This window comes from Pagrus pagrus (genome assembly GCF_965226575.1).
Source record: "Pagrus pagrus genome assembly, chromosome: 16".
Classification (NCBI taxonomy): Eukaryota; Metazoa; Chordata; class Actinopteri; order Spariformes; family Sparidae; genus Pagrus; species Pagrus pagrus.
Window position 1 is genome coordinate 23,994,984 of NC_140200.1, and position 24,753 is coordinate 24,019,736.

The following is a 24,753-nucleotide window of genomic DNA, read 5'->3' on the forward strand; positions in this document are numbered from 1 at the left end:
GTTTCAAAGGTTTCTCACCTTGACACACTGTCTGTATCCTCGAGGTCTAACAATAATGTTAAATGCATTTCCTCCCTTATAAAACACTTCAATCCAGAATTGCTTACATGAATGTTCACGTGTAAACAGTCCGTCACCTGTTGTTAATAGAATAAAGTGACTCAATCATTGGCAGGATGGTGTATCGTGTCACCCGTGTGTGTGTGGATGAGTCAAACAAAATCCAGATTCACTCACGTAGATAAAAACATAGCTCCATAGTGCTACTGAACTCCAAAAGGTACTTACAAAATGTACTTTTTTTATGTCCTTATACCAAACAACAGAACAGTTCATCTGCCATTGACATCTAAAACAACATATACAGTATGACCGTTGGAGAGTACAAGCAATAGGAATACTGGAAAATCACATGTACACACTATACAACTGTTGCAGTTTGGTTAGCTTTAGGCAACAAATCAAGCTGTTTAGGTTAAAATAGGTGTTATTTATGTAAGTTTGTTTACATATGTAAGTTAACTCACGTCACGTAGGCTATGTGACCTAAATTGATTGTTGGGGTTTTTTGATGTGGGGTTGTATGAGGTACTTATCCCTAGTCAGTGTACTACTAGCAGTAGACCATCGGATGGATGGATGGATGCATGCATCCGTATTCCTACGCACAAGCACAGCTGTGCCTTCCTCGTACTGAATTACACTGCAGATCAGCTGTTTGGGTTGGACTTTCAGCGGCTGTCTGACGGCAAAGTAAAGGGCCAAAACTGTTCAAAATATAGTGTATATACAGAGTGTGAATTGGTGTCAGGTGTGGGTGTTTACTACACCATGATTTTCCACCTCTTCCAGGCCACACTTCATTAAAGTGACCTTATGCACTCACTGTGGTGCTCAGTCCTCACTGCCTGCTGTAACCCTGCCGTGCTCTTCACGAGTGGTTTGTAGATTTCCTTTTCACCTAGTTCACTGCTTTCAACTGTGGCCATGCTCAGTGGGCTATCACTTATGAGAGAGTCAGTTAAGAGAGGAAGGCTGTTTGACAGGAAGGGCAGGATTGTTCAAAAAATCTATCTATTTTGTTGGTTGTTGTATGAGGTCACCATTGAGTTCTCCACAAAGTTCAAACCCCTATTTAGTGATATCTTTCTACCAAAAAGCTCACACTAGTGCTTTTTAATGATAAAGACACAAGTTGAATATAAATTACATATCAAATAAAGCCAAATTTCATCACACTGTGCCTCTGCTTTCACAAAATCAAGTGGTTTGATCAAATCATTCATATCTTTATCAAAATGAAGTTCATAATTGGCTGCAGTCTTCCGTCATCAGCTCAGTTTTCTTAATGAGTTCTTCTAAGTTGCAGCCTCTGTGTGCAGCAGCCTGAGGAGCTTTGTTCAGACAGACAGGATCCCAGTGGACGCGACTTCAACCTCCCAGCACTCTGCAGTGAAAAGTGCCATCACTCTTCTGTTCCTCTACTGACTGATTGACTCTGATGGTCAGCTGCCTCTGGCATTAAATCCACAAGACGCTAATAAGAATCCTGTAGCTAGTGGGATCTTAGAACAGGGAGACTGGGGCCATTTCACATACATTAAACCACCTAGTGCTGTTGTGGTGTGTAGACTGCTTGCTAGCAATTATTCAACAGTGCTAAGCAAGTAATTTACATCGTGAAGAGTGTGACGAGACACCATGACAATGTTGTATTTACGTGTGTTTCATGCATGAGGTGCTAGGATTACTTGGCATTGACAACATGCATGTGATGTCACTGTATGTGCCGCAGTCGCTCCTCCCTAAGTGGGCAAACATGCAACAGTCATTATCTGCGATTGCTCATTCACATGGAAAACACAACATGCAAAACATTGCTAAAATGTTAAAGAACTGACAACAGATTCCCTCCTCGTCTTCACACGCCATGCAACAGCAACCGTCCTCCATCACCCCTGGTCACACACACTGAATCAAAGTGGCAGGGCTGTCGTAAGTGAAACTTGTAGGCGTGCAGTTATGTTATGCTGTTGCTACTCTGAATGCATATGACTAAGTGGTTCATTTTGCGAGCAATGCAACATGTTTCTTCTTATGCAAGCCCTGCAGCGCATTATGCTGTATAAAATATGCATAGTAGTTTCAAGAGCAAGAAAAGTCAGAGTCATGGGGTGGACAGGGTGGGTGAGTCATACACTGGACTGTACCTCCAAAGACTAACGCCAGGTTCAGACAGGACGCCGAAGCGCCCCGAAGCGCCGCGCTCGGAAATTCTCGCGCGAGCCGCAGCCCTTCTGTTCACACCGGACACGCGCCGGTCGGCAAACGGCTCTGCTCCTCAGCTGTTCTGTCGTCACACTTGGAGCTGTTTTTTCACCATAGGAAAGCAAATAACCGCATAAAATCACAACGCCATGTTTTTCTGACGACTGTACATGTATGTCCACTTCATGGTAATGAGTAGTTTTCTGTCAATCGGGGTGTTTAATTATCGAAAATAGTTTTATTTTGAAAAGTGTTTCATTTTGAAAATTGACAGGATTTCTCGTTGTTGCTTTGTTTGACTTCCTGCCCGGCTTGACACATTCGGCCGCGGCACGCGAAAAAATTAGACCAGACGCCGAAACGATCGCTGCACGGCGCCCGCCGGCAGCAGGGCAGAGCGCCACGGCGCTTGCTATCTGAACGACGCCATCGGATAACATGGGCGCCGAAACGAAAATGACTCCGCTCCTCTGCGCTTCGCAGCCGATCGGGGCGCTTCCGCGTCCTGTCTGAACCTGGCGTAAGGCTTGTGTCCCATTTGTGACCAAGATCAAGAGTTATAACGACCATTGGAGAGTACCAGCAACGGGCAAACTAGACCAGACATCCGCTGTCAAGTGGTTAATGTTTTGAAACATTCAGTTTGATAAGTTTTAGGAACACAAACTACTCGGTTAAGTTGAGGAAAGATCAAGGTTTGGTTTCAAATAAGTAAGCTACATTAAAAAACTACGAAAGCAGCTTGGTTTAAGTAAATCACGCAGGTTCAAGAACTCACAGCTAGCTCTTTCCCAACCACCATCCTCCTCTTTGGGCGGAATGTGTTGCTCTTATACTACGTCATCTGACTTCCTCCTTTGCTCCCCTCATAATTTCTACAGCCACTGGAGGGTGCCACCTAACAATAAATATCAATATAGGTCATACTAAGCTGCTTGCATAGACGACCATTACAGCTTTTTTTCCGGGGAGGACAGCCTGGTATCAAGTTTCATGTACACACAATATAAAAGGGAGTCAATGGTTAGGCATTACCACGGAAACCATGGACTAATCAGTCAATCCAGATAATACATCAGAAAATGAAAGATCCCGTTTACTGTTTACTCACTTGGATCTGCAGAACCCATGTGCACACATACATACACACAGCACAGGCACAGTTGCACTGAGGCAACTGTACGTCTGCAATAAACACAAGCATGTGCAGTCCCACTAACACACGGGCATGTGAAAGCAAGCACTATGCACATGCGCGCGCACACACACATACAAACAGAAGCAGAGATCACAGCTCATCGCAGCACCACTCAATTTCTGACTCCTCTCTCATCTCTTTCCAGTGTGAGGAGACACACACACACACACACGCACACACACACACACACACACACACAGTGCCACAGAGAAAGAGGGGTGGGGGTGAGACTAAGATATAAAAAGGACAGAGAAAGCAGAAAAATACAAAACCCAACGACAGCAATGAGAGCACAAGAGGGATGGGAAGTTAAAAGAGTCTCAGAAGTGAAGAGAGCGGACCGAAAAAAGAGGAGGGGGAGAGAGACCAATTTACAAGAGGTCTTAATCAGAAAGAACTATCTTGTGTCTTCCCCAAGATGCATTTGGTGTCATATTTTGCAACTGAAGACTTTAGCACTAATAATAACAATTAGAAGATTGAAACGAAACATCTTAAACGCTTTTAAATCTCAAAAGGGAATGAAAGAATCTAGTAAGAGAGCAGTTAGCAGTTGATTTCCTTAAAAAGATGCACAGTGTGTAAATCTGGGATATCTATGGTAATGCAATTATAGGATTGTGTACAGGGGATGTTTTAAATTAGAAAAGAGATGTGTGGTAGTTTGGAAGCTTTGACGGCAGAGCTTAATAGCTGTGCACAATGAGATGATTATTCCTACTTGTCTATAAAAACATCCACCGAACCATTTAATCAAGCATAACACAGTGTTGGGTTTTGGTCTCTGGGCTTCAGAGAAAGAATTTCTTCATAGTCAAGTTAAGTCATAAAAGTTAACAGCAAACGATGCCGTAAAGACAGACATCCTTTGGTAGTAATATAAACACATACAGTAGGCCATTTTAATAGGTACACCTGTACAATCTGATGCAGTCCCATAAAAGTGAAAGCAGTGGAAATCCAAGCTGGAAATTTATACGCTTTATAGAAATAAATTAATCGCCAGAGACATAGGTGATTGTGGAGAAAACCATCTAATCTAAATTTAATTTTAAACAAGTTTTTAATGAAAAAGTGAGGGCATCAGGAGCCTCAGTTGGAACCATCCATTTTCATTTGCTCGGGTTGGGTTGCGATGGCAGGGGGCTAAACAGGGTATTCCAGACGTCCCTCTACCCAGCAACACTTTCCAGCTCCTCCTTCGGGATCCCAAGGTGTCCCCAGGCCAGATGTAATCACTCCAGCGAGTTCTGGAGGGCTACATCTGGTCGCCCCAGTCTGTCATGCCTGAAAAACCTCCAAAAAAAGGTGCCCATGAGGCATCCCAATCAGATGCCCAAACCACCTCAGCTGCCTCCTTTTGATGCAAAAGAGCAGCAGCTCTACTCCGAGCTCCCTTCATATGTCCAAGCTCCTAACCCTATCTGTAAGGCTGCCAACCCCTGGAGGGCCATTTGTATCCACAATCTCATTCTTTTGTTCACTACCCAAAGCTCATGACTGTCCGTCAGGGTTGGAATATAGATTGATGGGTAAATTGAAAGCTTTGCCTTCCTGCTCAGCTCGATCTTTACCAAGATGGTCTGGCGTAACACCTTTTTTCACCTCACACTCCATTTTCCCATCACTCGTAAACAAGATCAAGAGATACTTAAACTCCAAAGCTTGGGGCAGGGGCCCCAAGGGGGTAAATAAATAAAAAAATATTGATTAAGCGGTCTGATGTTATTTATACATAATGTAAAAAGTAATGGGCCAAGAATTGACCCCTGTGGCACCCCAGTACTGATGGTTGATGACTTGATGAGAGTTTGATACTTTGGAGTTTCCCCTCAAAAGTAAGCTTATGATCAAATGTAACAACCAAACCATCTAGCAGTCAACCATCTCAAATTATAAGTTTGCATTCTCACTCCAGAATTCCACTGGTTGCATGTGCGTTGCGGAAAGGCTCCGCTGCAGTTTTGCTCCATCCTCCCTTGTCCGTCAACCCCCATCGGCTCCGTTTTGAGTGCAGCATGGCGCAGCACTGCCAGACAGCTGGATCGGTGAGACCGAGTAATTACAGAATCATGCGTGATCGCAATTATACATGTATGTGTTATAAACAATATATAACAACAAACAGACAACAGGTTAGTGTTCCCAACAGAAGGATTAGAAGAAGCCATGGCTTCAACACAGAGTGTTTTATTCTGAAAACAATGGTGGAATTTAGGGGTCACTGCTTCAGTGGCTAAAAAGTAACCCTCACACCTTGATTCCACAATCAAATCTCTGTTACCTGCTGTGTCCAACACTATTTTGTTACGTCTATATCCTTCTGGGAGCATTTCAGAAGCGGAGTGTCATGTCTGCCTGATGTTATTGACACCTCAGACTGTGTTTCTTCCATAACTTCTCCTTGATTTTTGTGCTTCTACTGTGGTTGAGTAGGCTACGTAGATAAATCGTTTCGCTGTCTGACTTCTTGTCTGGCTCGAACTGCTATTTGTTAATTGACGTGGCCAGGGGGTTATTATTTTAAGTCCCAGATTTGTAATCATTTGATGACACAAGTAAAAGGCAGCCAAAGCTGAGTTTTGAAGACCGCACGGCAGCGATTCAAAAAATACCCTTTGCACCCTATAATAAACAGTCTATAACATACAGCACTCATCCTCACCTACTCATTACTACACTTAGGAGGGTGTTGAGAGAAGAGGGGGAGAGAGAAACAAGAAGAAGGGAGAGATACTTAAAAAGAGGTGGCGAGTTAAAAAAAAAAAAGGGGGCAAGACAGGTCCAAAAATAAAGAAAGGCAAAGCGCTAATGAGTACACTCAGGTTTGCTCAGTTGCTGTGACAACGCGCAGGCTCATTGCTTCAAGCCACAAGACTGCATATCTAATGAATAACACACAGACACACACAGTTGAAAGTACAGAACACAGTATATCCCCTCAAGCTATTGTCATCTGCATGGGTTTTCAGGCGTCCAAAACCCATCAGCACACAACGCACTGCATTGAGAACAAAAATGGCACGTGTCCATCTGCCTGCATGCTTATGTGTGTCTGTTGTGTAAACTATCAAGAAGGTATTCCGACATAAAGAAACGCAGCCAGGGCTTTTAACCAAATCAATCAGGACCACCGTGCTGCGGCTGTGCCAGCTGGAGCCAGCTGAATAGTTTTAGTCGTGGAAAGAAGAGCTCTGGAGAAAGGAGGGAAAAAGCTTCACAATGCAGCAGATCCTCCTGCATCAAGACCCCAGGCATCCACACTGACAGGCACAGTATGCAACAGAGTCAAAATATAGCTCATAAATTGTGTGCTTGAAGTTCAAGGACTGTAAAAAGATGTCGGAATTTCACTAGGTGTATGAAAAAGGAACTTGTCACTTGAGGCAGTTGTCTTTTTCCACTTGACTTTGCTTTAGTCTGTTCATCAATTACCTCATACAGTTAGACAATATGATAATGTATGTACTGTGAGATGATGGACATTTGCCTAGTTATACCAATCTGACTCTGAGATACAGAACAGTGGTTGTATGAGGCCTTTGAGAGCAGTGCTGCAAATCACTATGGGTTCGCCAAAAACAATCATATCGGATTTTTCTATTTACAGTATAAACTGTTTTTGTCTGCGGTTGAATGTGATAAATTCACTATGGGTGAATTCTTTCTTCTTTTACTGTTCTTGCCTTGCAGTATTCAAAGGGGGTTTAAAAAGTGCTTAATAATGTCAATACACTTGCATAGGCCAATATTCATTAAAAAGACTGTGGCAGTCTGTTCTGCAGTGAAGTTCAGTTCAGCTCGCAACAGCTTATTTGTTTATTCATGTTTTATTTATTTGACCTTTATTTTCCCTGAAATATTCCCATTGAGATTCAAATTCTCTTTTACAAGGGAGTCCTGGCCAAGACAGCAGCATAAAAATTTTCACAAAAACAAACAAACAACAAACTTAAAACAAGCAACAAATTGCATCAAGACAATGAATCAGAAACAGGGCATGTGCATTCAGTGATCATATAGTCCTTAATCCTATTTATATATTTGTCCTTCCTTATATTTATTAAATTATCAAGTAAAAGGGGTCCATCCCTGTAGCTCATACGCAAAACTTTCTAAGAGCTTTCACCAATGACAGTGCCAATTTGAGGAATGACTTACATAATTTATTCGTATGACTAAAAGTGATGGAGTAGGAGAACACAAATAAGGAGGCAATTTGGTAATATGGTCTTATAAAGACAAATGTACCAATGTTCTATCCTGTGGTTGTATATGAAGACAAACCAACTCTCATACAAGCCGCAATGTGCCATGGTTCACTGGGACGGATTACAGGACAATTTATTTTGCATAAAACGGCCACTAATTCACACAACAACATTTTAAGGGGCCTGAAAATGCAAACTTTCCGGTTCCGCAGTGTAAACGGCACCGTTAGGTTCAGCGTGTTTGCTAGCAATACATGATTCCTGAAAACTGACAACACAGCAGTGCTTTGCGCATGTGTATCATGTTTTCAGCTTAATAGCCATGCACATACAGTAGGAGCGCACGAAGAATAATGGCGGGCTATCCAGCTTTGTTTGTGCCGCTGACTCAACTGAGTTTATCCTCCAGCAGGGGAGGTCTACACCTCCAAGTGTAGATCTGCTGCAACTGTACTGTGATGTGATGTCATGGCCCACTGCTCTGTAGAAGAAAGGCCTGGTGCAGTGGTGTGGTGTTTAATTGCAAAGTGGTGCTGCCTTATACTCCTACTGGCCTGGCATGTGTACTATAATATATTATCAATCGTCATTGAAGATCCGTGGTCACAAGGATCTTTTTCACAATGTTGTCATATAAACGCAGAACTTTTTAAAAGCACAAATGAGAAACATTTCCATTTTTAGTAAAACTGTGAATTTACATGCATAAAGTATCACCATGATAAATTGCTAAAAAAAATGTTAAAAAAATGTTTTGCTTTTGCACCAAAAGAAAAAAAGCATGTTTCTGTAACAGCAACCCAACTTCACCTAGAGTTTCTATCCAACACATTTATTGACAACAACCATGCAGGAAATCACACTGTGGAACTGCTCAAACTACAAAACCAAAATTTCTGACCTGCCAGAAATCCATTTGACTGCTCGAACGCCACATCATTGGTCATTCAGGCAGTTAATGAGGCACTGTGCCTCCCCTTGAACTGAACATGAAACCAAGACCGATCTGACAGAAATAGTGCCTGGTGACCAATTTGGTGTTAAAATTTGTGCTTACTGTAATCCACACACAGTCTGTCTGTCTTTATTTCCACGGTTCTACAAAGCTACAGATACCAAAACCTAAAGCTTCTCATTTATAACCGATAACAGTGCAGTTAATGTACAGAGAAACTGAAATTTCAGCTCCGTGTCTCAACAAAAATCAGTCTACTTCATATTGCATGTACCTGCTAAGATTTTGATGGCGTATTGATTTCAGCACAGGTTAAGAAGGTCTCTGATTTTTCATGGAAACAAATATTGATTCAGATGGAATATATTAAAACTGGAGTGGTTTTCTGCTTGGCGCTGCTGCTTGGTGACACTGTGTTTCACCTATGCAGCTACCTCCAATGATCTCTGCTCAGTGGGTCACAGCTGCAAGGCCGGTGCATCTGGATATGTGTGTGTGTGTGTGTGTGTGTGTGTGTGTGTGTGTGTGTGTGTGTGTGTGTGTGTGTGTGTGCATGTGTTTTGAGTGTGTTTGTGTGCTCATGCATGTGTGTATTTGTCTCTGCACAAGCAATTGAGGGAGGATGTTCTCCCCAGGGGTCAGTGGACGGCCGGGGGGCTCCAGTTGACAACACTGATAACCAAGATCAGCTGTTTAACCAATGAACCTCCAGCATAAACACACACGCGCACACACACAAACACACGCTTGCACGCACACACACATGAGATGTGCAGACACAGTGTGAGTTTCAGAGAGGTGGAGGGAGAAACAGATGTCACATTGAAGCTGGGAGGAGGCCTCTTCTCATCCTCATATTGAGTCCTTCAGGCAAACTGTCTGCACACACACATGTACACACACACACACACACACACGCACACACACGCACACACACACACACACACACACACACACACACACACACACACACACACACACAGACGGCATGGCTCTGCAGAGCACAGCACAGAAACACTCAATCTCTGTGTCCTCTTTGATGTCAGTTCAACATAAGAGGGAAGAGGACAAAGGAAGCATCACTGCGCAGATCAAAAATTCATTAAAAATGGAACTACTGAAAGTCGACCTGCAGAATTCTGATATACAGCTCGCACATGACTCAAAAGTCAAGCAGTATATAGTCAAGAAGAAGCCTCACATTTCTAAAAAGCGAGGAAAATGTGTCAAATGCAGCCAAGGATGACAACATTTAGAGGATACAGATCTGCACGTGACAGCTTCATGAAGCCAAAACATGTTAATGTAACACAGTAGTATTAAATATCAGCTGAGAGCAAGATGCATTGTTTTTTTCCCCATTTTCATTGATGTCATTTCTCATGACAGCGCATATTCCTCCATCATCAATTATTACAAGCCAGTAATCGGTCACATTCAGAACTTCAGTGTCATTAACAGGATGTGATTCGTCCCGCTCTGCTTACCTTCCTCAGCAGGTTGCAGATCCTCTCGATGTTCCGCAGTCTCTCCCTCTGCAACGAAACAAACAGGGGAACGGTAAGTGTTTGTGTGATCATATCGTCCTCTTATTGACGATCGTTGACTTTCGTTTCATGCCGTGAAGCAAGAGAAAAATAGGTACTGTCAGTCTTGTGTTGAATAACAGCAGTGCGCACAATCAAGAGTTCAGGAAGAAAAATGATGACAACAGAAGGGAAAAAGAAAAAATACCACATCTCTGTCGTTGAGGGAACAGATTTGTTTGTAAAGTTCTCGGTTTGACAGAACATTTTATTATTATTGACTCATTCAGTTGAGTCAGTTGAGTATGCCGACATCTCAGTTAAAAAATATGTTTAAGAAGAAGCTACAGAGACAACTACATTGGACCTCATTGTTCTGGCACTTCAGAAGGAAGTCTTTATGAAGACAAGACAAAGGTATTAGTACCTGCCTAACAAATACTATTGACCAATCAAAATGTATGTCAGTGAATTGAAATGGTATAATGCTTAATGATATTCAGTAAAACAAATGTAATAAAAAAAAAAAAAAAAACAAATAACTTTATCAAAGTGTATTCACGTCATAATGTCCTCTCAATCCAAAATATTCCCTCCCATCACTTTTAATCAGTGGAATACTGATGGCTAGACAACAACAAAAAAGAAATCTAAGCTGAAAACATGAAATGAACATAAACAAATCATTCAAGTCATCCTATTTCAAGTCGAGTCATGAGTCCTTCACTTCTATGTCCGAACTGAGTCTACGGTCCTGTGATTTTTAAGTTGTAAGTCACCTCCTGGTGAAACCAACCAGGGTCTTTTTGACTGTAATAAATAATAACTGGCAATAGACATGTTATCTGCCTGTAAATGTTGATTGCACAATGTAATGGATACAGAATAATGAAACCTTCAGCATTTACAGTACATTGGTTACCTCAAAAAAAACTAATAGTGTACAACTTTGTCTGCCATCGGGCACGTGGTCACTCTAGGCCCTATTCAAATGATCTGTGACTCAAGTGTGTTTCCAACTCCCTTTTGCTAGTTAAATGTTGGATTATCTGGGCACAAATTAAGGTGCACAGCACAAAGGGGCTGTTTTTAGACGAGATGAATTAGTCATGGGTGTGTGTCTTTCAAATCAACCACTCCATTTGACTGCATACGAGCAAATACACTGATATCTAACTGAGGAGGAGGAGGAGTGCTGCTGCCTCTGTGCGTAATAGTGATGCGCATATCTCAGGCCATGGATCAGGTGGGATGGACCATAAAAATGATAATTCTGATTAATAGCAGGTGGGATGCAGGAGAATGAAATACATATTTAATGAGAAAATATTAATGACATCACCTGCAGTGATCGTCCAGCAGCAGAAACAATATGTGTATCTCTACATTAACATGCACACTTGCACACGAGGAACGGCTGATGAACGTCATTATTTTAATACTCCTGACTGAGATTGGTTAGTATTACATGTTAATTTATATTTTGTGTCACGCTGCAGATCAAAGGTCACACATACACTCCAGAGTCATACAGTAAAACAGTTGGACTTAAAGCAGCTGTCCTGATAAATCCTGATATCCTGACAACATATTTATTTCAGAAGCTAAAAGGTTCAGTCTGTTTCCTCTGGAGAGTTTCCTCTGTCCTGTCAAGTTTATAACTGCAACTTTTAGTTCTGCTGCTTAAATGTGCCACTATATTTGTTACAGTGACATTACTGCTTGCATGGAAACATATCAGAAGATTGAAAACAGCCCTTCTAGTTGTGTAATCCTTCTAATCGAGTGTGCATGCATTGTGAAACCACCTGTGTAGGTGCATCTTACTGTCTGAATAATGCGCCCTTTAAAGCAGGAGATACACTGTGGCATAGACTTCAGACCAGCTTTCTGTTGGTCTGTGGCACTGTTTCTCTCTTCTGCCTTACGATAGCAATGCACCTGACCACACCTCACTTTAAGACCAACATGCCCAGGGGCACACAAGTTGCATTTGCTTCTTACACAACATGGCCGCTGGGCGTGAAAATGACAACTGCATCAGTTTGAAACCAACAAAGACACTTGCGCTGTGCTGTGCCCCTACCTACCTGAAAGTGTGTGATACTTTGGATTAGGATCCATGGCAAACATCACCTCTATGACTAAAACTACATAGGCAGAATCGGGGGCTTTTGACTGGAGTCCCCCAGGACCCAGATACATTAGTATTTCTAAAAAGCCCAAATTAAAACAGACACAAAATCAATTATATGAAGTCAATAGGAACAAATTCATTGACAACGTAATTAAAAACTGGATTGATGAAATAAAGCACCTGAGACATAAGACAAAAACAGTGTGTCTAGGGTTGTTCTTTCGCCCAGGGGGCAAGGTTATGGTTCAGAGTGTTTTTTCTAGCAGTTAATGTAGTTACCACTTTGTTTATATAACTACATTTTAATATTTGATTGTTTCCAGCGTGTGTACGAAGCTGTAAAATGCTTAAAACAGCAGCCGCCACAATGCTGACTCTAACAGCGCCCTTTAACCAAAGCTTTTAACACCATCATCATCATCAAATATTAACTTATTCCTATAGAGACGCAATCTGGACTTGACTGGCAGCGCTGCGTGTTCCACAGGGGCCGACGCACGACGCTGGCTGCTTATGAATCATATATTGATCTGAGCGTCACGCTGTTTGTGCTCGTGGACAGTCAGTTTGATTTCATCTGTGCTGCTCGTGAGCTGGCTGCAAGCATCAACAGCAGAGGCTCCATGGGAACGATGGGGTATATAAAGACATGTTTAGGCTTACACAGAACATCAAAGCCGGCATGACTGAAGCTGAATTAATATTTAGTAACCAGACAAGAAAAGCAGGATTAAGACGTGTTGAGAGTGAGCTGAAATAATTAGAGTGAAGACGCACTTTGTTACTGATGAACACCGCATGTATGTGTTTCTGAGACGCCATAGTGCTCCGCTTATTGTAATGTACTGAAAACCATGCACAATATCTGCATTTATATACTGCTAACTACATACTGTGATGTTTGCTACATTCAAGACCTGCGTGGTTTTTAACTCACCTGTGCCTTTTTACCATATTCAACACATGGTAATATACTGAGTGTGAACAGGAAGTCTGCAACTCTGATTCTGCTGTGGGAAAATGTGCTGGATAGATTCTACCTCTGAGGAACTACAGTGTGTGTGCGTGCGTGTGTGCGTGTGTGTGTGTGTGTGTGTGTGTGTGTGTGTGTGTGTGGTTGTGTGTGTTTGTGTGTGTGTGTCAGAGACAGAAGTAGGTAATCACGGCGAGAGAAGAGACAGACAGACTGTGTGTGTGTGTGTAGAGGCAATGAGAGCCCTCGTTGTGTACACACACACACACACACACACTGAGTTGGCTTCTGCCCATTCACAACTGGCTGTGAATACTGTGAGTATTTCAAACACACATTATTTGATAAATATGATTTTCATTCACACACGGGCTGAACTTTGATTCTTAAACTCATTGATTGTTTGACGTATTATAGCTATATAGATGTATATGTATATAGAAGCTACAGTTTTCGACAATTAAAAGACCATTTTAAAGAGTCTAACAGTAAAAACCAGTTTTAATCTGGTAACCGTGCAGGTCATCTGTGGCGGTTTATTCCGTCTCAGGCAGGCGGGACTCACAGCACTACTATATTTAGAAGCGTAGATTGAGGGGGACCTGCAGGGCCACACAGTCCTGACTGACTGTTTGTGTTTGCTGTTATATGAAGAATTAAAGATTACTTTCCACTTTTGGATGAGTCACTGTGCCTTTTTTTTTCCAGCTTTTAACAACTCCAGCACCACTCAGCTCCTTATTTATCAGTCAGTGTGCATGTGTGTGTATGTGTTGATCTAACACTTTGGTTTCAAGTGTTGCTTTAGAAGAATATTGCAACATTTTGGGGAATATGTTTATTTGCTTTCTTTACCAAAAGTGAGATTTGAAGATGGATAATGTTTGTTAAGTCTAACTTGATGTAAGTGAGCTCAGCCTCGCATCACTGAAGCTGGCTAGTTTAGTGAGCAGTTACTCAGGGGTGGGTGAGTATATATGGTCTGTAGTAACTTATCATGATCTGCTATATAGTCCTTGAATCACAGTTAATCAGGAATTACTCATTAATCATTCTTAAATTACCAAGTTCTTCTTGATTCATTGACTTTATATGTAATCTGATCACGCAAATAGTTTGCGTTGTGCTTGGTCTGAACACAGCATTAGTAACTACTCACAGTTTTGTATACCTTATTATAAAGTGTTACCCAAAATGTTTTATTAACATTGGATCTATGCATAAAGACAAAGGTGCAGGTGATAGTGACAAACCCACAGAGATTCATGCAACTGAACTGTTTTGCTTGGATCTCACTGCTCTTATGAGAGGTAGTTCTCTGTGAAAGCATCAAACAGCCTGCCCTATTTTCCTTCACATCTGCCGGCCTGACTCTACTCTGTTTGACTCAGCGCAGCAGTCCGGCTCGGCCAGGATTTTGCATTTCCACCACAACCGGACCACCTGCTTGAAGGTCTCGATCCCCGCAGTGCTATCGAAGAATCACGGCAGTGGCTCCTCTAAATCACTTACAAACATGTTTCATTTTCTATAACGTCTTCACAATAAAAGCATCCCGTTATTTAGTCATTTAAAAGCTTTTATTTTGAAGCAGCATCACAGGAAACATTGTGTTTTCAGCAGGGCGGCTCGGCTTTCAGGGGCGGCTCGGCTTGGCTCAACTCAGCGCAGCAACACTGGTGATGGAAGAGGAAATCAGCGCGGTTTTGCCCAAAAGTGCTGGTGGAAAAACGGCAAAAGTCAGCTACTAGTTGGTGGGCATAGTGGAGCCATTTACAGCTTAAGAGCCAGATATTTCTCTGATGTGGTGGAGACCAAGCCAGGAATAAAAGGAATTCATCAGGTGACCAAAGACAGCTTTCTAATGTTCCTCTGATATGGCCAATGTGTTAGCAAACATTTCCCTATTTACCACACACATCCTGCAGACACAGATGTATAAGTTGATAATATGTTACTGCTGGCTCAGAAGAAGAGATATAATAATAATAATACTCCACAAAAATGTTATTCTACCCCTCGTGTCAATGGTAGTGGTTTTGTTCTAAAACTTGCTGTTTGATGTGTTTGAAGGACTTTATATCATTTTCTAAAATATACATAGATGAAGGTGTAAACATACATATTTGATTACTATTTTTAAGAGGAGCAGACAGCTACAGAGGTTTCTCTTTGAAAATGTTTAATTTATGCTTGTGCTCTAAATAATGAAAGCAGAGGTTCCTGGGTTGGAGGCTGCACACAAGTCTGTGCCAACACCACTGTAACAATGGAGAGAGACGGAGAGAGAGGAGGAAATATGTGAAAGGTAGTATGAAAATGAGGGTGACCACTGTATCAGTACTGTTTTATTAATCATTTCTTGAGTCTGTGTGTATCTGTGTGTGTGTGTGTGTGTGTGTGTGTGTGTTGAGGCTTGCCGACTAAAGAATCCCGACTCCTACTCTCATCTCCCCCGAAATGCCTCGTGGGATTCTACCTCATTTCACATGGAAGGAAGCGTGGGAAAAAAAATGCATAAAAATATATTGCGCTGCATTCAGCTTTTCATTATTTCAAATGTTTCAAAGTGCAAGAAGAAGCCATTTCAGCTGAAGAAAGTTTGACTTTGAAGTGCGATGTACGGCAGCGGCATGACAGGCAGGAAAAGGGAATCCATGATTGGGAGGAGGAACGGCGGAAAAGTGTGGACGGGGTAAGAATTTGTATTCATGGTGGTGGATTACAGATTTCTGCTGTGTGTACAGGAAGTCCTTCATGTTCTTGAAATTGCAGAATTTTCGTCCTCTGTCTGTCCTCCATATGACCTCACACACATACTGTAAACCCACATCTATATATACATATATATACAAACACCACAACAGCCATGCAGCCCCAGTCTGATGGCCAATTATCTCCACTGCTAATGTCTATTTCTGGTTGAGACTGCACACCTCATCAAGGACCGGAGCAATCCGCTCCTGCACGGCACCATCTCCCCTCGCCCTTCATCTCCTGCCGGGTTGAGCGAGGACACGCAAATATATTCCACTCAAACTTGCATTCTGTGTGTGTGTGTGTTCGTCGGTGTACGTGTGCTCACACACCCGCAACTGTCTACTCATTAGCAAGCAATTAGGCTGATGCCTCTTTGAAATGTTACTCAGCGCGAATTGGCTTGACAAGCGAGGGCTGTGCGGAAGTATAAACAAGAGTCGGAGGAAGGGAGGGGAGGTGGAGGATGGAGGGTGGAGGGCGGGCTGGTGGTTTTAAATTGACCTGTATTAAACCAGGCAGACCAATTAAGAGCAAATTCTCATTTACAGGAAGTGGAATCGTGTAAGCATGATTGGACAATGAACTCCCTAAAGATGAAGTGGAAGAGGGTGGTCATGATGTTAATGTTCCACCTGTGCAAAGTGTGTTTAAATGCTGTGAAATAAAATTTCCCCCCTTTGACTCAAGTAAAGCTTGAACTTAAGCGGGGGAGACAGGCGTGGAGCAGTGAGGGAGATGGAGTGATACGGGCGGGTGAGGGGTGGAGGCGAGCGTTTAAATGGTGTGACGACGCTGCAGAAGCTGTCATCACTTGTGCTGGTGTCCTATGTGGTATGATAATGAAAAGGCTCCTGGATTTACATTCATAAAACATTTGAACCAGACTCTCTATCCTTCATCTCCTCCCTCAGTTATCACTCTGATTCCAGACTCTGATGATATTATCAGTGCTCCTGGCTACAGCTGTATCCTTTCATTATAAGACAGTGCGCACATGTGAATATGTCCTGTAATGCCCCTTTTCCACTGGTCAAAAATCCCACTTAAACCTACTAAGATCAGGCTAAGATCAGGGAATGTGTAAACTCTGCATTTACACCCGGGTCAGTTGACCCTGCAGTAGGCAAAGGTTTTTTATCACCTCGGCTCGGCTTTGATCTGAACGTAAGACCTGGGTGAACACAGTTAATTCTGCCGTGTGAAGTGATGATGCGTTATCAACATCCGGTGGTGGCGCGTAAATAAGGAAGGATGGGGGATGGGGTCTTTTCAAGGACATTTTATTACTGGACACTGTTGGAGGCACTGTCAAAATGCGGGAAGACGGGCTGCCTCGCCTGCAGGAAGTGGGAATGGGGTCAACAGGTGATTTTTAGCTGGTTGACCTGTGTAGACCCGCTAATTTTGGTGGAAAAGCGGTCTAAGTGTGGATCCACCCACGAGCATGAGGGAAACAAAAAAAAAAGGAAAACTGAAATATATTCCCATCACAGTACATGTGTGTTTGTGCGTGTCTGCATGTGAGGGAGTAAAATGTGTGAAATCATGACACAGAAAGCAGGTGCTTTATAGTGTGTAGAATGGAGTATTTAGACGCATTACCGTGTGTGTGCGGACGTAAACGCAAGTGTGTTTTTCACAGTTTGTTGGCACCTCATCTCAGGAGAAAAAGCGAATTAACACGTCCTCATGAAACAGGTAGTGCTGGGAGCTTGATGTAGTGACTGCTTCTGGAGCTAACCTGGTGCACTAGGCTACTGTCAGAGACCACCTGAGGTATTTTGAATAGAACAGTCTGTAACGCCAGAGATGGTGGTTTTATAAGACATATGGTATCCAGACCCTTCCCCCCAAAAGCCAAACGTCTGCTTTTATAACAGCCGAACAGGGAGAGACAGATCAGTAAATCGTGTGGGTGTGGGTGCAGACTGACTTCTAATAAGCATGGAAGAGGAGGATATCGAGCTAATGCACAGGATTACCAGGAAAGGTGAGGTTATTTAAACATTAGACATTAAACTCTTTATTTAATTTTTGTGGTGGGATGAGCTCGGCCTCATGTCACGGCACTCTGGATTGAGCCATTTAAGCCATTGTTATCATTTTTACCTGGTAATTCTATACATATAGTTGTTATGTCCCTGTGACCATTCAAAGTGGAGTTCTGTCTCTCTCCCCATTCAGTTAGATAGGGTCTGGTCTTGTTAGCCTGAAATAACTGCCCAAGGATGTTGTCAAGATAGCTTCTCAGTGGAAAGACTTGCCTAAAAGGACTTTGCTTATGCCGAAGCGGCCCAGGAATATACCTAGTCATCACACACTCAGAGCTTTTATTGTAATTTTTCTGCACTGGGCTATTTACTGCTCAGTATTTTGTCCTCAGGATAGTACATCATGTGACTCAACATGGAGACCCCGTTCTATAAGCTTGACCAAGCTAGCAAGCTTACTGTCAAGCTTGGTTACAGTGATGGGACATACAATTTCCACAGTTTATTCAAAACAAGTAACTGTACCATCAACTAATGTTGCATAACTGTCTTGAAAACAGTCCTCATCCAAGTTCCATTTATTCCGCGACTAAGGAGGTTAAATAAAAGTGGACCTTGGATCCAGCTACCAAACAATACAATAGATGACTCATTTGACACTCTTTGGCGCTGTGAAGAGACACTAACCATTCAAACTTCTTCTTGAAGGGTTCAGAATTTTTCTTAAATCTTCTTCTTTATCTTAATTCAAAACTCACATACAATATGTACATTGAAGGAGTTATTGGTCTTTGTAATCATTCCCTCTGCGCACGCTGGTCATAAAGATGATATATTCAGCCCGTTCTCACTTCCAGCGTGTTAAATGCAGCAACCTGAGCAGTGGCCCTACTCTTCTAAGTTTGACACTGTAGGTACCCCTCGAGCATCGCTTCTTGAAGCACCCCTCTAGTGCACTACTATAAAAAAGAACAGTCCAAATTGGGGGGTTTATATGGGTCATAAAGTGGATTTCCTCTCCAGAGACCAGGGTTCACATCCCATTAGTGACCAAAAGTCATTTTCAAAAGTAATTTTACAAAAGTAATTAATATGCGTAAATGACATGTATCATTTATGATGTGAGTTATGTCACTTATGCAAGTTATGTGACTGATTGTAGTCATTTAAACCCAAAGCATGACATTTTGGCATGCTTTGGGCAAGTAGTTTGGTGCCTTAAATGGTCGCAAATGTAAATAACAGTCCAAAAGTCGTAATATGTCATAATATGTAAATTGTTTGTCAGTAAGCTTTATTTTGAAAGTGTAACTGGACGTAGCATATGACGTATTATTGCCAAGTTGACCTTGGAGCCCTTCACATCAAAAACTGACACTAGAAGGGCAGGTAGAGTGTCATAGTTTGAAGCTTAAGGCCACTGACCGAGCTGGCCTATTTGACAACTTGGGCTTGAGAACGTGTTGATATTTGAGATGGAGGACAAACTCCATGTTCAAACTCAGTCCATCTGTTGGACTGAATATGAGGTAGGTATCTCGTGAAGTAATGAACACTGGTATGTAATTACCTTTCTGTGTTTCCACTGGGATACATTCTGGGTTGTGTTGGTTTGTTGCCGGGACAGAAAAACAAACCTTAAAGAGACTGCTAGGACAAAGATACCCACTCTAACTGACAGTGCTGTTGCCTCGTATTAGCTTCAGACAAACTTTAGAAAGCACTTTTGCAACGAACGAGGACTGCAGATTTTATCCCCCCGTCTTTTACAATGTGCTACAAAAGGAACACTGTTTTACAGTAGATTTCAAAAGCTCTGAGCCTATCTTATCAACTTCTGTTGCATGAATATTTAAACTAAAAAGGTACAGGCACTTCTGCCGCATTTGGCCTGTACAGTCTTTCAAGTAAAGTTGATATCTAGATGTATATATTTACAGGTGAAATAAGGCAGTTAAACATCTGAAACAATACAAATACTGCTAGATGAAGTTGTAGTGAAGTGAAGTCATTTAAAAAATACTGAAGGGAGAGAGAGGGAGAGAGAAAGAGAAGGAGAGAGAGACAGAGAGAAGCAGTTAAGTTGGGGTGCTGAGAGTTGGAGTATCAGTTTGAATAAAAGTCAAGATTGAGCAGGAAGTGTCAGCTGAAAAGAATGTGCCATTTCAATTGGGTTAACTGACAGAAACTGTCAGTTGTAGTTTATTAACAACATTAAACGGAGACATAGTAATAAGAAAAGTTTGTTTTACTTAAAAGATCACCAGTTACAGATGTTTCTCCTTTTCAGAGGACGCCATTGCCGCAGTGTTAAAGGTGCCGCGACACGACAGAAAAGGAGGGGGGGACTTTTATGTTATCCAGCTGATTTTATATAATTACATAAGTAAGTCGATCTGCGAGGGTGAGGTCAGACTGGTGCATTTGAACAAAATCAACAACAGCTACCAACAGCCATAGTCCTTACAACCTTACCTAATGTGTTGTCACAGGTTAGATTGTCAAAATTAGAAAACTAACAGCTGAAATCCCTGAGGAGCTACATTAGCATGAGTTACAGTTGCATCCAGTATGCAGTTTACCTATAGTTCCCTCAAACAATGCAACGAAGATGGGCATCAGAGGGGATTAAGAAGTGGGTATAATGCAGACTGAAAAATAAGTAGTTATATGCTGTATACCTGCACCACTGGTTAAAGTGATATCACAAGTTAATCTGGGTTTACTGCACTCTGCCACAGCTAATTAACAGTGATCTCCACACTGCCTTCCAGCTGGGCGTAAACACCTCAGAATGTTTCAAGATGCCCATCTTACCTTTGAAAAAGGATAAAGTTCTATCAGACTCTGCAGGCAGAGCACTGGGAGCTGTCCTTAACAAGGTCAAGCTGTGTAGGGAACTTGGGTATGAAACTTATACACAGTTGTATAATTCTTGTGTCTGTCCAGTCTTAGACTATAGTGCAGGGATTTGGGGCTATTGTAATTTAACAAAATGTAATACAGTTCAAAACAGAGCTATGCGTTGCTTCCTTGGTGCACACAAAATGGCCCCCAAACTCGCAGTATGTGGCGATATGGGATGGGAACCATGCGAAGTGCGGATTAAGGGTGACATGGTGCGACTATGGGACAGACTCATTAATATGCCCGACAACAGACTTGTCAAACAAATTTTTTTGTGGAACCTTTCAAAAAACTGTCGTTGGACAAGGGAACTTATTAAAATATTTGATGAAGCAGGTCTTCAATATATATATAGAAATAAACTATCTTGTAATGTTAGACAAATTAAGATAATATTATTTGAAAAATATAAACAAAATTGGGCAGAAGAAATTCTGCACAAACCCAAACTAAGAGTGTATAGCTTGATAAAGTCTGTTTACCAACCGGAGCCTTATGTCACCCTTAACCTAACCAGAGCGCAGAGGTCTGTCTGTGCCCAGCTGAGATGTGGTATCTTGCCTCTGGCGGTTGAAACGGGACGTTTCCATTCAATCCCAGAGGAGAATAGAAAGTGTCACCTGTGTGACCTGAGAGAGGTGGAAAATGAAATGCATTTTTTGTTTTACTGTCCTTTTCTACCATAAATGTAGACATAAGCTCTTTCTTAAAATGACCGCGGAATGTCCTGATTTGTTTTCTGTGTCTGATGACTGTAGACTAACATACCTGTTCAGTGAAAAAGTGTTATATTTAGCTCAATATGTGTTGAATGCTTACCAACAGCGCATGGGTGCGCTTTATGTTTGATTGTGGATTTTGCTTTCTGATGACTGTTGATCCCTGATTAATGTATGTGGTGATGTTCTTTTGTTTATTGTTCTTTATTTCTTATGGTGTGTCTTGTAAGCCCATGAGGGCTGGGCACCTCTTTGGTGTATGCCACCGTGAAAATAAAATACAATATAATAATACAATAATATAGGCTTGTGCAAGTACAAACAGTAACTTAACGTTACACATGTTTAGTTTATTTTAACATAGTTCACAGAAAAGCTGTAAAAAGTTAAATATCAGCCGAAGCAGTCTACAGTTATCAATTGCAGCCCCCCGTTTTACCACCACGGCGCCACTGCAGTAACGCAAGAGAAAAACACGTCATATGAAAGGACAAACATCTGTATCATCATACAAAAATGTAGTTAAAGTGGTGATTTAATACCTCAAAGTAAAATGATTTCCAACAAGCAGGCAATCACACACATGAATGTAGTACACATCGAAACGCATCCATTAAATGAAAGAACTATCAAACTATCAAAGGGCTTTTGGAACATCAACAACCAGAGCATCAGCTCCTCCAGCAACAGCAGCCCTACTTTTCTTTTACTTCAAATCAACTACATTTTTGAGGACAAGAACAACTCTCCATGTTCTGTGACATTATCCCCTATACTGCATTATTTCCTCTACACTGTCACACTAAAACTTGCCAATGTAGTGTGTGTGTGTGTGTGTGGTGTGTGCATGTGTATGCGTGCATGGAAAGAGAGAAAGAAAGAAAGTTAAGAAAGTTTTACATAGTTTAATGCAAATTTGACAGAAAGAAAGGAGAGATTGCATCTATGTGTGTGTGTGTGTGTGTGTGTGTGTGTGTGTGTGTGTGTGAGTGTGAGTGTGAGTGTGAAGGGTCCACACAATGTGAGGTTCCTCCCCGAGGGAGCAAGCTGTCAGAAACTGCTAATTAGACTGCCTGGTTTCAAGAAAGAGAGATGGCGACAGAAAGAGGGGAAGGAAGGAAAGCTGGGTGGGAGACATAATGCCACAACCAGTGAGAGACAGGTCATATAGATCACTTCTGGTAGTGTGTGACATGAGAGTGGGAAGAAGAAATGTGGCTGGTTACTGTATTCAGGCTGAAGCCATCAACCTGCTGGATTAGAAAGGCAGGGAGGAGATGGAAAAATTGAGGCTGACGGTTTCACATTTTATTCAGAACAAGATGTCACTTGAGTGAAACGATGCGACTGAAATTTAACTGCCGGCACAATGTGAAATGTAATAAAGTTACAAGTAGGTTACTTAACACAGAACCAGAACTGAATGTTCCATGTGGTTGTATGTGTATGTATGTTCTTGTTCAAGTTAATCTATCTGCATCCTTGCAGATTGAATAGTCCTTCATCCTATCCAACCTCGCCAGCATGCTCTCAGAACCAAACAATCCAGAGGATGCCATATCCACTGCCCTCCACTCAGTTCTCACACCCCTTGAAAATAACATCAGAGTGCTGTTTGTTGACCAAAGCATTCAGTCTTCTTCTTTCTGTGATGTAGCTACAAAGGCCTCAGACTCAATTTTGTTTTGTTTTGTTGTTTTAGGATAAATAAATTAGTCTTATAACCTTGCATATATGTTGTATATTTTTATGTCTTGTGCAGTCACATAAGTCCTCACTGAGAAACCACTAGGGCACGCAGGACACAATTTCTGACTGGGTAGTTAGCATGTGGACGCATTCATGGCTATGGGGACAGAGCACGGTAGGCTACTCAGCACTGTAAGTAGCAGAAACTTCAAAAGAGACAGTGACTGGCCGATAGAATCTGTAGATATTAGCCCTTCTGAAATATATATTGGTACTTTCTTTAGGAAAGAAAATAAGCATGATAAATGCACAGTATGTCATTTCTGTTGTTTGGGGTCACCCAATCAAAACACAGGATGTAAGTAGCATTGGTTCATGGAAGTCTTAAATGTTAAACATGCACAAGTGTTGGTGAAAATCTATTTATGTGACTCAACTCAAAGTTTTATTTACGTTATGTTCACTCTTGTTCACTGACTTCCACCCTCACTCCCTGACTCTCTCCTGGAAGTTATAACGACAAGCGACCAAATCTAAGCTACTTGGAGTTCTATCCATAGTTATTAGTTTTCCTAAATTCACAAACTCTCTGAGGTTTTCAGGGCTTGTGGGAACCGAGACATTAAGTTGAACCTGTCATAAAAACTTTGAGAATGAATGTATCCTATAGAGAAATCATGCATTTTCAGGCCACATTTTCATTTGGAAATGGGCAGCAGTGAGGCATATCATGCAAGAAGCGGGAGGCAAAAGGGGAGGGATGAGTTTAAGTAACATGGAAGAGTGGGAGAAGAAAGGAAAAGGAAGAGAAAATTAGATGGAACCTTTTGTACCCATTCCCCTGCTGGTGTCTTTGATATGTTCTGCATTGCATAATAATATGCAAATATGACAAAATATGAAAGTGGTACTGAGTAGGGAAATCTGGTCTAATGCACTGTTTTCAGAGTGTTGAAAATGCCTTTCAAGCGGAAAAATTCTTTTCATTTGCCTCTGAAGAAATCCTCATTCAGCCATGTCTTTCTGTCTGCCTCCATCTCTAACTCTCCTCATTCACCCAGTTTGCAATTTTTTTGCCTCAATCCGTCTCCTTCTCCAACTTTTTAGCACGTCTTTCTTCCACTCATCCCCAAGGATGTATGGAAGTCAATACTCCAGAGAAGCTATACAGTCCAGAGCTCTTAAGTCAAAGTCACCTCCAAACTAACTGCTCGTGCTGTACTATGCTACCATGCATTATTAAGAGCCAACTGTGTTAGTAAAAGCCCAAAAGACTCGAGGGAAAAGGATTTAGAGGGCTGGAATCCATCCTAAAACAACTTCACCGGGGGCAGCTTCCCCACGCTAGCCAGCGCTAATGTACATTTTTCTCCACAACTACTCCTGATTGCTGCTGTGGCAATTTTGAGGAGCGACAGA

At 41.9% G+C, this 24,753-nt stretch overlaps 1 protein-coding gene across 4 annotated transcripts in view; it reads right to left on the reverse strand.

Annotated features, from left to right (window-relative positions):
• Window positions 1-24,753, reverse strand: part of cnih3 (cornichon family AMPA receptor auxiliary protein 3) — a 94,337-nt gene that overhangs the window by 48,338 nt on the left and 21,246 nt on the right. For all 4 annotated transcript variants that reach the window (XM_084377491.1, XM_084377492.1, XM_084377489.1 and 1 more), the window contains exon 3: window positions 10,120-10,167. In XM_084377491.1, the coding sequence (XP_084233617.1) occupies window positions 10,120-10,167 (48 nt within the window). The remainder of the gene's footprint in view (window positions 1-10,119; window positions 10,168-24,753) is intronic.